We start from the raw sequence: 13,339 nt of genomic DNA, 5'->3' as shown, positions 1-13,339 counted from the left end.
GCTGCGTCAAGTCCATCCCCACCATCAGGGGCCCTGGTGAAGGGCAGCCTGGGACTTAGACTCCACGCCCTGAGGGACTTCTGTCTGTTGGTGGTGGTCGTCGTCAGCCAGTGCGTTACCCTGCCACTAGGCCTACCTGTCCGTTCCACAGCCCTGCCCTGACAGATTTGCGGAGTGGATCACACGACTGGTTGGTGCTTATTGCTGACTAGGACCTGGATGCAAGACCTGGATACAGTGGTATACCTTCATTCACTGACTGGGTCACATGACAGGGTGATGCTTAGTGATGACCTCTAGTATTTGAAGTGCATGGCAATTTCTAGTCCTGGTTTCCTGAGCGCATGCTGTTCATACAGTGCCACATTTAATGGCATACAGTACACAGGGCTCTGCTGTAATGATACAGTATGTTATTCATGTTAGGTTTTATTTGACTGCACTAAGGTTTTTCACAGTCTGACTAGTCATGTTTTGAGGCATGTGACTCAAGAGGTTCTGTCTGAAGAGGTGAGGTGAACTCTTTCCTTATAAAAAAAGTGAATATATGTATTTGATTTATTCCACTCCTTCGTGTCTGTCCCCTTGAGAAAGGGGTCCACATTGGCCCAGAAACATTGGTGTGTTGTGGTTTACACTGCATATGTGTACATTGCTCTTGCAAAATGACCTCGTTAAAATCCCAAGGTAGATTGGCTGAGTGCTGTCTGTGTCTTCTACTTTAGGAATAAAAACACCCTAGGAAAAAAAGTCTATACATACACTTTAATTATAGAAATGACATGAAATCTGATGAGTAGCCAACTATCTACAAAATATTAGCATCCATAGTGTAAATTAAATTTACATACATGCATTTATATAATAACTTTGTTTATTATTTAATATATGTTGCTACATTATGCATAAATAGCTCCCACCCCCCAGCAACTTTGCAAATAGTGTGGACAGTATTTGATGATGCTGAACAAGAACAATGATATCCATGCCAATCATCACCCGGCAGCATACACTGAATTACACCATACTAAACAAATCGATTTCAATGATTGGATAACATGTTAGAGTTATTTTATGGCAGATGCCCTTGCAAAAGTCAAGCAATTCATGTGCCCACTACAGTTAGCCAATTATGATAATCAAAGAGAATGTTTGGCACTTTGGTAGTGTAACAAAAGTTGCTCTCACTCCTTATTGCTGCTTATTATGTTGTGTAAGATACAGAGTCAATGAGGAGGCGATAATGATATTCCCCTCTGTAATGACTTTGGAAAATGTGTGGGACTGCGAATTTGGATAAGGTGATATTAGCACAAAACACTGTTGAGATATTTATGAAGCAGTTCAGAGATACAACCCACAGGGTACTTGTTTGCGGTAGTTCCATTTGAACAAATACCAGCTTTGTGTGGAGTTACACTTGCAATTAACCATTATACATAACTATTATGGAGACCGCGGGGCATACTGGGAAAAAGAATATTATAGGAACAATGACAAACACAATGTTATGAAACAGTTTTATGCTGCAAGGACAGTGATAGGGTAGCTTTCTGATTTTAGAAATACAGCCCCATTTTATTGTTAAATACATTTTCAATTTTAAGAATTCTGAAATTTGAATTATAGAAAGTTTAACTGACCTATGAATCAAGACATGAGAGTAAAAGAAAAAAAAAAAGACTTGTATAATTTGATTAGCGCTCTATCTACTTTTCATTTATCAATATCTTTTCATGGATGTGTATATCTGTTGTATAATGGAAAAAATGTAAACATGTCCTTAATATAAAAATGTATAGAAAGTAAAGCTAGCATGACCTATGACACACTATCAAGTTGTATTTATTTATTTTTTTATTTGCCAAAATCAAATAACAAAGATGCTTTATATTTGTTTTTAAGGGTTATGTTATACTACTTTTGCATTTAGTTGGTTGTAGAATCTTTGTGATTGATTTGAATCTTCAGTACTGGGATTTAGAAAGTGTAGTTGGGAGTTATAAAACTAGATTTAGGAGTAGATATTCATTTTAAGGATTAACACTGCTTCAGTAATTAACAGAAACAAGTAATGTATGGCACAGTACAAGCCTAAGGCATAAGTACTGCCAGGAGCGTGCGAGGGCTTCAGTTTGCCATTGATCTGGATGATGAGCCTGGTGCAATCTGCAAGCAGTAAGACACAGAGAGAAAATTCCTCTATTTTTAAGACCATAAAAAAGCCATCTACTGAAATCATACTTACCTTGATGAGTGATTTTCAGTTAGAACCCCACTAATTATGTTTTTGTTTTCTAAGCTGGCAGCCTTCTAGGCTAGTCATTTCTATTTTTCAATAAGGACTCAGCTATTTTTTATTTTAAACTTTGCTCGAGTAACTTATCAGTATAATGTTACAGTGCAACTCTGGGTAAACAGTTCAGTGCACATTCAAAGCAATTATAAAGGTTCAGATTTTTTTAAAAATAACAAACAAGTCATACTTACCTGCTCTGCTGAATGGTTTTGCACAGAGCAGCTCCGATCCTCCTCTTCTCAGGTCTCCCTCCGTTTCTCCAGGCCCCTCCCCCTGCTGAGTGCTTCCAGAGAAAGCTGCTTGTGCGTACTCGCTCCCAAGCCTCCTATGTGTGTATATGAGACACACAGAGCATGACTCAGCCCCCCCCCCCATGGCTCTCACTGCTGTGTCTCAGCCAATGAAAAGAAAGACCTGAGAGAGCTTCTGCTCTCCTGCACATTGATGGATCAGGTTTGGACTCAGGTGAGTATAACGGGGGGGGGGGGGGGGCGGCTGAGGGGGCAGCTTTATACTGAAGGTTTTTACCTTCATGCATAGAATGTATAAAGATAAAAAAAACCTTCAGCCTTTAGAACCAAATAAAGTTGTCTACAGTAATTTTACCTGCCAAGGGATTTATTATTCTGCTAAGCAATTCTTTGTGTTTAATTCTACAGCACATCACTGTCATTCTTGCACCGGAAAAATTAACTGTTTTTAACATCTAAGCAACACGCCTACTTCTTGAACCCTTAACACATCAAGCCCTCTAAGCTTCAAGTCCTCCAAAGCTATAGTTTATGATTTTTTTCTGCATACCTTCTTTAGAAGGTGATGCCTCCTTCATGAGGCAGGTCTATAATGCCTTGCACTCACAGTATGTCCTTAGAGTCACCGCTTGAAAGACTCTAGGCATCATTCAATCCAGAAGACTGAAGAATTCTAATGATAGAAAGGAATTACTGCAGGTGACAGAATCAAAGCTTATGAGACCTGATATGGAAACCTGAACCTAGCATATAATCCCATTAAAGTGTATGGGAAACAAATCTTTGCTATATTTTTTTTTTTTTTGGGGGGGGGGATTGAGTAACAAGGATTACTATGTTACCTTTACTTATTCCCTTCAGGTGGGGCAGATATCTGGGGGCCCCCTTATTCCACGTCACAAACTCCTACATCTCTTTTGGGGGAGAATGTGGAGATGAGGCCCTTGTCACCTCAACATGGGGACAAGATGCCTTGGAGTTGGAGGCTTTGTTGCCATTCTATTTATCTCCATATTAAGGGGGACAAAGGCTGAATCCATACAACCTGTCCCCCAAAATGGATGCATGGGCATGAGGAGGGGACTTATCAGAATCTAAAATCCCTTTAGAATAAGAGGGCCCCCAGGTATCTGATGTTCCACCCCCCCCCCCCTCCCCAGGGGAGTGACTATGGGGCACATAGTAGCTCTTATTATTGATTTCTATCAAAAAATGTACCACCTTTACGTTAAAGTAAAAGAAGATAATGTCTTGTAATGAAATTCAGTACTCATCAGGTTGTCCATCTATTTAAATCCTCATTAATCATGATGACCCTCTGCCTGCCTATGTTGACTTGCTGCATTGCTGCAATGATAACCTGCTACTGACAGAGTTTATCTATTGCAATACTGCCCCCAATTTATTATTATTATACAGGATTTATATAGCGCCAATAGTTTGCTCGGCGCTTTACAGTATAAAGGGAGACAATACAGCAACAATACAGTTTAATACAAGATGGATAGGAGGGCCCTGCTCCTTGGAGCTTACAATCTAGGAGGGAGGGGCTAGTGGTACAAAAGGTAGTAACTGTGGGGGATGGATTGGTAGGAGGAGTAGAAGATTCAATTATTAGCTGAGAGCAGGATAAGCTTTCCTGAAGAGATAGGTTTTCAGAGATCGCCTAAAAGTGAGCAGAGTAGGTGATAGTCTGATAGATTGGGGTAGAGCGTTCCAGAGGATGGGGGATGCTCTGGAAAAGTCCTGGAGACGAGCATGGGAGGGAGAAGACAAGGGAGCTAGAAAGCAGGAGGTCGTGCGAGGAGTGGAGAGTAAGGTTTGGGTGATATTTGGAGACAAGATTGGTAATGTAATTTGGGACAGAGTTATAAATGGCTTTATATGTTATTGTTAATGTTTTGAATTTTATCCGTTGGGCAATGGGAAGCCAGTGGAGGGATTTGCAGAAAGGGGTGGCAGATACAGAACGGTTAGTAAGGTGGATGAGTCTTTCAGCAGCATTCATGATAGACTGAAGCGGGGATAGCCTGCGATAGGTAGGCCAATGAGGAGGGAGTTACAATTGTCAAGGCGAGAGATAACCAGGGAGTGAATAAGTTGCTTAGCAGTTTCAGAGGTTAAGAATGGGCGTATCTTGGAGATGTTGCAGAGGTGAAGTCTACAAGATTTGGAGAGCGATCGGATTTGGGGCTGAAAGGACAGATGGGAGTCTAGGATTACACCTAGCACCCTGGCATGAGGGGAGGAACTTATGGTTGTGTTATTGATTTTGATGGTGAAGTCGGGAGGGGGCATGGGCTGGAGGGAATACTAGGAACTCATTTTTTTAAAGATTGAGTTTGAGGAAGTGGAGTGACATCCTCACCTCACCCCTTCAGTCTCCTCTTGCATTACTAACCTACTAAGTGACATATCGGCATGGATTTCACTCCACTTCCTCAAACTCAATCTTTCCAAAACTGAGCTCTTAGTATTCCCCCCAGCCCGTGCCCCCTCCCTTGACTTCTCCATCAAGATCAATAACGCAATCATCAGTCCCTCCCCTCATGCCAGGGTACTAGGTGTAATCCTAGACTCCCATCTGTCCTTTCAGTCCCAAATCCATTCACTGTCCAAATCTTGTAGACTTCACCTCCGTAACATCTCCAACATATACGCCCATTCCTAACCTCGGAAACCACTAAGCAACTTATTCACTCCCTTGCTATATCTTGCATTGACTATTGTAACTCCCTCCGCATTGGCCTACCTATCACAGGCTATCCCCTCTTCAGTCTATCATGAATTCTGCTGCCAAACTCATCCACTTTACTAACCGTTCTGTATCTGCCACCCCTCTCTGCCAATCCCTCCACTGGCTTCCCAACGGATAAAATTCAAAACATTAATAATAACGTATAGAGCCTACTCTGCTCACTTTTAGGCAATCTCTGAAAACCTATCTATTCAGGGAACCCTATCCTGCCCTCAGCTAATAATGGAATCGTCTACACTTCCAACCAGTCCATCCCCCATAGTTACTACCTTTTGTACCACTAGCCCCTCCCTCCTAGATTGTAAGCGCCAAGGAGCAGGGCTCTCCTATCCCTCTTGTATTGAACTGTATTGTTGCTGTATTGTCTCCCGTTATATTGTAAAGTGCTGAGCAAACTGTTGGCGCTATATAAATCCTGTATAATAATAATAATAATAATCGATGCCGATATGTCGCTCAGTAGGTTAGTAATGCGAGTGGGGACTGAAGGGGTGAGGTGAGGAATAGAAAGATAGATTTGTGTGTCATCAATTGTGTTGTCAATTTACAGATCCTCAGCAGGCTGCCCTATGTAATCAAAAGTTCCTGATTGATGTCATTGACCAAATATGGGTATAAGGGTTATGGTTATTTTCCAGTTATATATCTCATTTTTATTATATGAATGTGTTTCTTGAACCCTGATTGAAATAGATTGTAAGCAAGGAAGCGTGAGAAGGAGATATCACTTTATATAAAAGACACTGCTTAGCATGCACAAGACTATAAGCTGAGTGTTTTGTATTAAAACTGTTTTACTTTGCAATGCATTAGTGGAAGCATATAAGTGCTCTTTTTTTTTTTTTTAAATGAACATGCAGATTAGTTCACAATAAAGTACAACAAATAACACAACATGCAAAGCATGTTAAAACTGTTTCTATAAGAAAACATTTTAACAGACCTGTGGAGGGAACTGCCTCCCATTTTGGTCAGGGTACATGACATAAGCAGCTTGCGTGTAGGCATAGCTTTTGAAGCGAGGTTTAGGAGGAGGTGAAGGGGTGTGCACACGTCCCTGTGCTACATTGACAGTGATCTAAGAAGAAGAGAGGACAAAAGTCACATACAGTTTGTTAATTTTTTTTTTTTTAGTCTGAAGTCATCTGACATAATTCTACTTTAAAGATCAACATTATCTATTTAAAAAAAAGTATAGTTTTGCTTTGTTACTTATGGCCCTAAAGGTATTTCCCACTTGAGTGTAAAAAAGAAACCCTAGAAAAAGAAGTCCAATAGGTTGTTTCACCCCCATTGGAGAACATGCAGCAATGCCAAAATAAATAAATAAAAATCAGTATCCCTCTCTATAGAATTGTTAGATGTCCCTAGAATTGTTAGTTCCAACAGACACAGCCAATATGGCTACTGTAAGCCCTCCCTTTTATATAAAAGGGGCTGGGTTTTCCATTGCTTCAAATTATGGGCTCCTGTGACTCAACTTATCAGGGGAAAATGATATTCACAGCATCATAGGTTGTTCTTTAATTCTGGTGGTGAACCTGTGAACTTTTCTGCCTAGCATTCAGGATCTATAAGCTTGGCAAATCCCAGGGATTTACCCTGAACCCACGGTGGCAGCAAACCCAAGTTGCTGCCTACAGTTTATTCCATACATTAATTCAGGCAAGAGGGTAGATGCGTCTAGCAATACTTAACATGGGAGGAAAAATTGGGATTGGTAAAGGTTTTCAAACCTGTCCAATCATTAGTCCAGCCCAGGAACAGTTAACATCTGTTGGATCCATAGACATGGAATCTTGACCTTATTCAGTTGTAAAGGACAATTTTTCAGGTCAGGCCTATGCAATGGCGTAGAATAGATAGGGGTCATGGAGATATACTATATTACTGTATCATAAGCATGCATCTAAAAGTATCATCATTATGTTACCTATAATTACTTATTTTTTTTAAATCTATAGTGCATTTAATGGGTCTAAAAAGAATAAGATTCCCTTTCCATAGTTAGTAGGGATAGTGGACTGATTTGTGGAGATCTCACTGAAAGAGGAAACAAGGTGTATATTTGTAAAGTATCAATACTATTTTTGGCATGTGAAGCAAATACACATTGACATAAGCAAAAAAGAGTGCATTTTTCATTACTTGGCCATAGTAATGACTCACAGAAGGTGGTCAGACTTCCATTTAGGCTTCAAGGAAAAGTTGCTCCTATAGCTCCCTCGATAGTCTGTAGAATGTTTACGAGGGTAATGTTAAAGTTTGTCAGACATGTTATAGTCTGATACAATCTCACATATATTTTCCAACATCTATGTAGCTACTTGATTGTATATAAACCTGTTTAGGATTATTTTATTAAGTTAGTAAAATTAAAAGGACATTTCACAGAGGTTGTGATATGTTTGGTCTGCCTAGTGGTATTGCAAGGCAATACAACACAGAAAACGTTTACTTACTGGTTCGTGTTTCACTGAGCATTCATCAATTACAGAGCATAATTTGCACAGTGGACAATTTGTAACAATCAGAGATAAACAGATTTGTAAATTTCAGTTATATATAGCAATGTGTGCCAAGTTTATTGGTATCAGAATTACTGATCTCAAAAACATTTGATGTTTAGAGATGCTCATTGTTAATCAGCCGTTGGTAAATATGTGACTCACATATAATTAGCTATACCAAAAATAAGCTTATAATTAGCATAAATCAAATTACATGCTTTCTTACATGAAAAATATTATTATAGATTTCCTCCCACATGTGTCCACCCTTGGCTATTTTATTTGTGTTTCCTGCAGTGATGAGACATATTGTAAAAAATCCAAACTTGCCTAGATGAGTCATGTGTGGAAATACACAAAACCCAGAAGGAGTAAGGGAAATTGAAAGGAACACCATTTTTACAGCTCCTGGATGAAAAGTTAATTCATGGGAGACTAAAGAGGGCTATATGGAAAAATAAAATATAACATTGCTACAAAATTCCTTCAAAAGAGTAAATTTTTCTGACACTGAAGCAGGATCTCTAGTATCATAGGCCCATGGGGGTTTACACTTGGATGGCCACACTGCTGAAAACCACCTTTGTTAACCTTTAGTCCATAAAAACAGCACAAAATCACAGCAAGAGGGCTGGAAACCAGCTAATGTTTTAATGCTTACCAGTGCTTACTCAAAGCTTGCCTGTATGTCTGCACACAACACATTTATGTAATGGGAAAACACTCACACCCATGTGTATATATGTGTGGAAAATGAGTATTAAAAAGAATGAACAATTTTTATGCTCATGTTTTCCAAACACTGTGAATGTATTCAATTTTCTGATTATGAGTTAGGCCCACAGAAATTAATTTTGCACCCACTTCTATTTGCTTTCAACATTGGTCAGCATTGGTGAATTTTAAAGGATAGGTTCACCTTTCCTTACACTTTACACCCATATTCAGGATGTAACATGTTACTGTTGCAGCAGCCCCCTACCCACTTGATCCCCTGCTGTGACAACAGGCCAGGGATCTTTTCCTTGCACCCACTGTAACAATTTAAAAAAAGCACAGTCGTACAGATCTCCGTGCACCTGGCCATGTCACTCATTCAGAGTTCTATGAACAGGAGAATTACAACTACTGTCAGCCATTGTGGCTGATGGCTTGTAGTTCTTAAAGAACTACCAGAGTGCTGATGCTTTCTGTCGTTCAGTAAAAGTCCTCCCGTACAAGGTACTGGCAGACAGCTACACTGACATTCTGCAGAAGTCTGAGATTGCACCCGCGATCAGCAGATCATGAATGCAATGCTCTGAAGGCTCCAAATAAAAAAAATTATAAATGCACATTTTTTTACCTCCAAAAATATGGACATTTATTATTATTATTTTTTTACAAAGGTGAACTTATCCTTTAACAATTTTTCAAGTTAACTCCAAGGAAATACTATAAGAGGATAAAGTGGATTGGTTTAATACCTCATTAGTGGACACTGCTCACTATTCTGAATGTTTGAGTGGACAGTTAACCCTTAATGGATAATAGTTTAGATTTTCAAGATACATGTTTTATTATATAATCTGAGTACTTTGAACTATGGTACTTTTCAGGTGTTGAGTACCATAGTTCAACACCGATGAATGACATGTGCATAACACAGGAGAGAAAATGGATTTATTTCTGAAGTATGTTGAAAGAGATTTGATATTTCTAGTAGATGTTTTAGAGCAAACAGCCATAACATTTGACAGAATATTAGTAGACAGAATAGAGAAATTTTGACTACATTGAAAAGAAAACTCCACCATAACAAAAAACAAAATGTGAATAAGGGAGGGGTCGTGGAAGCTATAGGGAAGCCCTCAGACAGCTATCTGATATATATAGATACTTACTGTAAGTTAAGGGGTGACCCCAGTGTGAGTTTTTAGCATGAGTTAGTGGTTATCATTAGTGAGGCAATGGCTGTGGGTGTCCTTGATCAGAAACCTGCCCAGAGATTCCAGAATTTCCAGTGAACCCAGTGAAAACAAAAGCTTTGCAGGAGGGATTCCCTCATCAACACTGATTGTGTTGATGCCGGAATTGAGCATTTTGCATCATCTATAACCTGCCTTAGTGGATATTCTTCTGCAGCCTCTATTTGAAAGGTTACTCACTTACCTTGGGGCAGCAAACATATTATCCAGAGACTGGATAGAGAAGAATGGAACATTCTCACTTGTGATGTAACAGCACTTTACTCTTGCATACATCATAATCTGGGGCTGCTGGCCATAAACTACCATCTCAGTTGTTATACTGAGTACTTTATAGATCTTAAACATTTCAAATTAAAAACAGTTACATTTCTATTAACATAACTATTTTTTGTTAAATTACTACCTCCAGATGTGTGGTGCTTGTATGGACTTGAAATTTGAACCACATATACCAACCTATAAATGGATTGGTGGGAGAAGAATTTTTGGAGATACTGATCTCGTTAGGGACCAAATAAAATGCTCTTCTCTGCACACAGATTATTTGATTTTTATTGTACACCAAGATTTATCTGTTATTGATTTGTGAAATTTTTAAATAACAACACCTACAGTCTTAGATTTTCTTTTGAAGAAAAACAGTTCATTCATTTTACGTAAAGTAGAAGGGTGCACAGTAAACAAAAAAGTCTAAGTACAGACCTTTCATAAATGTACCTTGAGCAACCTATACACAGTAAAGCACACAGTAAAGCACACACAGACAAAATAGTAAAAAAAAAAAAAAAGCACACTAACTCTTTGATTGCCCCAGATGTTAACCCCTTCCTGCCCAGTGTCATTAGTACAGTGTCAGTGCTTTTTATTGGCACTGATCACTGTATTAGTGTCACTGGGGATGTCAGTGGCAGGTAATCAGTTCCCTCCCAGTGTCAGAATGACTGCCGCAGTCCCGCTACAAGTTGCTGATCACCGCCATTACTAGTATATTAAAAGAAAAAAAACAGTATATATACCGCCACTAATAGACGCTATAACTTTCACGTAAACCAATTACACGTATTGAGATTTTTTTTTAGCAGACATGTAGCAGAATACATTTTGGCCTAAATTTATGATAAAATTAGAGGTTTTAATTTTTTTTACTGGATATACTTTATAGCAAAAAGTCAAAAATATTGTTTGTTTTTTTTTCAAAATTGTGGGTCTTATTTTGTTTATAGCGCAAAAAATAAAAAATGCAGAGGCATTCAAATACCACCAAAAGAAAGCTCTATTTGAGAGACCAGAAGGACATAAATTTAATTTGGGTGCAGCATTGCATGAACGTGTAATTATAAGTTAAATAATGCAGCGCCATAATGCAAAAAATGTCCTGGTCAGGAAGGGGGGTTAATGCTCTGAAGGGCATGTGGTTAAACTTTCTTTAGCAGTTCCCAAGACCCCTAATATAGATTAACTGGGACTTGCCCAACAGGGTGTGAAGCAAAGTCTCCTTTTCAGTGCAGGATCCATTCTCCAAACATTACTCTGATTTCTGGAAAAACACATCATAGCCCTTTAAAGGAACCCACAGAGCTGATTGGTAACCACTTAGATACTGCAGATTATGAGAACCAATTATGGTAATTATTGTTGCTGTTTGTGTTTAGGTGAAAGTGAAATTCCTCTACAAGCCAAGGAGTTTTCTATTCACAAAATTCTGTGAGTGAATGACGTGGCCTGGCAGGTGGAGTCCTGCATGGCCGCTTTTGTTTTTAAATAGTGACAGCTGGCAGTGGTAGAAGATCCCCCGATAGCTGTCACTAGATGCAGTGGAGCAGGGAGACACTGCAAGAGTGGGAGCATGTTACTTTTCCACCCTAAAAACAGGTGTAGAATGTAACCTTTTCCAAAAGGTGAACTTATCCTTTAAAAAGAATTACCTATACCTAGACTTAGAATTACCTGGAGCTTACACTTGTATTTTACAATTCAATGTTTTTAAAAAATAGGGTGCCCTCTGGTACTATCTAGCCTTCAGATCCAGAGGGTTGAAGCTCTAATTTTGGTTACCATGATAGATGTCTATTGTGAGGTCCAATTCTGCTTATAGTTTGTTATTTTTCTTACAACTACTAACAAAACAGCCCTTTTCCGACTGACAATGTTGAAATTATTTTTTTGGGTGGAGATTAATGCATGTATAATACCACTTGCTAAGCTGACACCAGTTGAGGCTCATACTACAAGAGAAAAGTCATTTAGTCTGATTTACATTTCTTGTTTCAGGTTCAGCTGCAGACATGGTGTCAATGTTAGGAGTCCCATAAATGACACTTGGTGATTCTGTAACAGCATGTGCAACATTAGGAGACCCCAGAAAGCTGTAAATTGAATAGTTTGTGCTCTTGTCATTTGAAGCCACATAAAATGGACCCTCGCCACTGCTGTACACAATTCATCCCTTTTTTTGTAAAAACATGCTCCTCAAGCATTTGTTTGGGGTTCCAATGTCATTTTGTTACATTTGGCTGTAGAAGTTGCTCTCCATATGCCTGAACAAACCACCAGAATTGTTCACTATTGCCTTTATTGGGGGTTCAGATGTATTGCCTTTCAAATTCTAAGCATGAGGCATATTCAAAAAACACTAAAGGTCATCATAGGGAAGGTTGTAGACAGCAAGAAGCTTTCTCATCATAAAACAAACAAAAGATTTCCCAGCAACACTTACCAGCCAGCTTGCAAAATTGGATGCAGGGACTCACTGGATGCCTTTGCTGTCATTTTGGTATAGCTGGGTGTCACGTGCTTCCCTGTATCTTTAAGTAGGGATGGGCTCCTCCAGCCACACCTGCCCTTAACCTATCCATTGATACATGTGCTTCCACTATGGAGGCTTTGGAAATTTTAGTTAGGTCCACAGTATATAGATGACCCTTGACGTGGGACTGTGGCTTAGGCATGTATTTGCAAATGTGTGCAAACAAAACCCTCTGTTTTTAACGCATACTGTTAGACAGGGCCAAATTGGTTGTTTCACAAGCTGGCTGGTAAGTGTTGCTGGGAAATCTTTTGTTTGTTTTGTGATGTGCATTACTCTTCCATGTGTACCTTGCGGTTGCTGGATACAATAAGATACACAAAAAGGTTTAAGGCACTGTTCACACTAGTGCGGGCACGACAGTGCATTCATTTGAATATGTTGCTGTGCCCACATTTCACGCAAGGAAAAGGTGCATGCACTTTTTCCAAAACACATCTGCAGAAAACCACATGTTCTTTTTGACCATGCAGTTTCCATGCAGTTCCCATACCCGCGATCGAGCTGCTGGATGGGATGTGTGGGGGTGCCATTCATTCTGAATGGAAACTCTGTGTGTCTCACAAGAGAAATGTGTTGTGGATGGAGGAACAGGTGTGATACCTGCACTCACAACCAGCCCGCAGGCTACGTGTAGTGTGAAACAACTGATAATACAGAAGGTTGTTGAGAGTGAGGGGAGTGTGGGTGTGTGCTGCACCTGATTGAAATCTGGAAATCTGTTGAAAAGCTCCATAAGCTAATA

At 39.4% G+C, this 13,339-nt stretch overlaps 1 protein-coding gene across 1 annotated transcript in view; it reads right to left on the bottom strand.

The window, feature by feature from the left end:
- DMD (dystrophin) overlaps positions 1 to 13,339 on the bottom strand; it is a 2,676,943-nt gene that overhangs the window by 2,222,100 nt on the left and 441,504 nt on the right. Inside the window, exon 8 of the mRNA XM_089653005.1 lies at positions 6,252 to 6,386. Coding sequence (XP_089509131.1) covers positions 6,252 to 6,386 — 135 coding nt within the window. The remainder of the gene's footprint in view (positions 1 to 6,251; positions 6,387 to 13,339) is intronic.

This window comes from Staurois parvus, unplaced genomic scaffold (genome assembly GCF_062004578.1).
Source record: "Staurois parvus isolate SC_StPar_1 unplaced genomic scaffold, SC_StPar_1.0 ptg000696l, whole genome shotgun sequence".
NCBI classification, from domain to species: Eukaryota; Metazoa; Chordata; class Amphibia; order Anura; family Ranidae; genus Staurois; species Staurois parvus.
The sequence above is the reverse complement of the archived record's forward strand: the minus strand, read 5'-3'. Positions and strand labels throughout refer to the sequence as shown.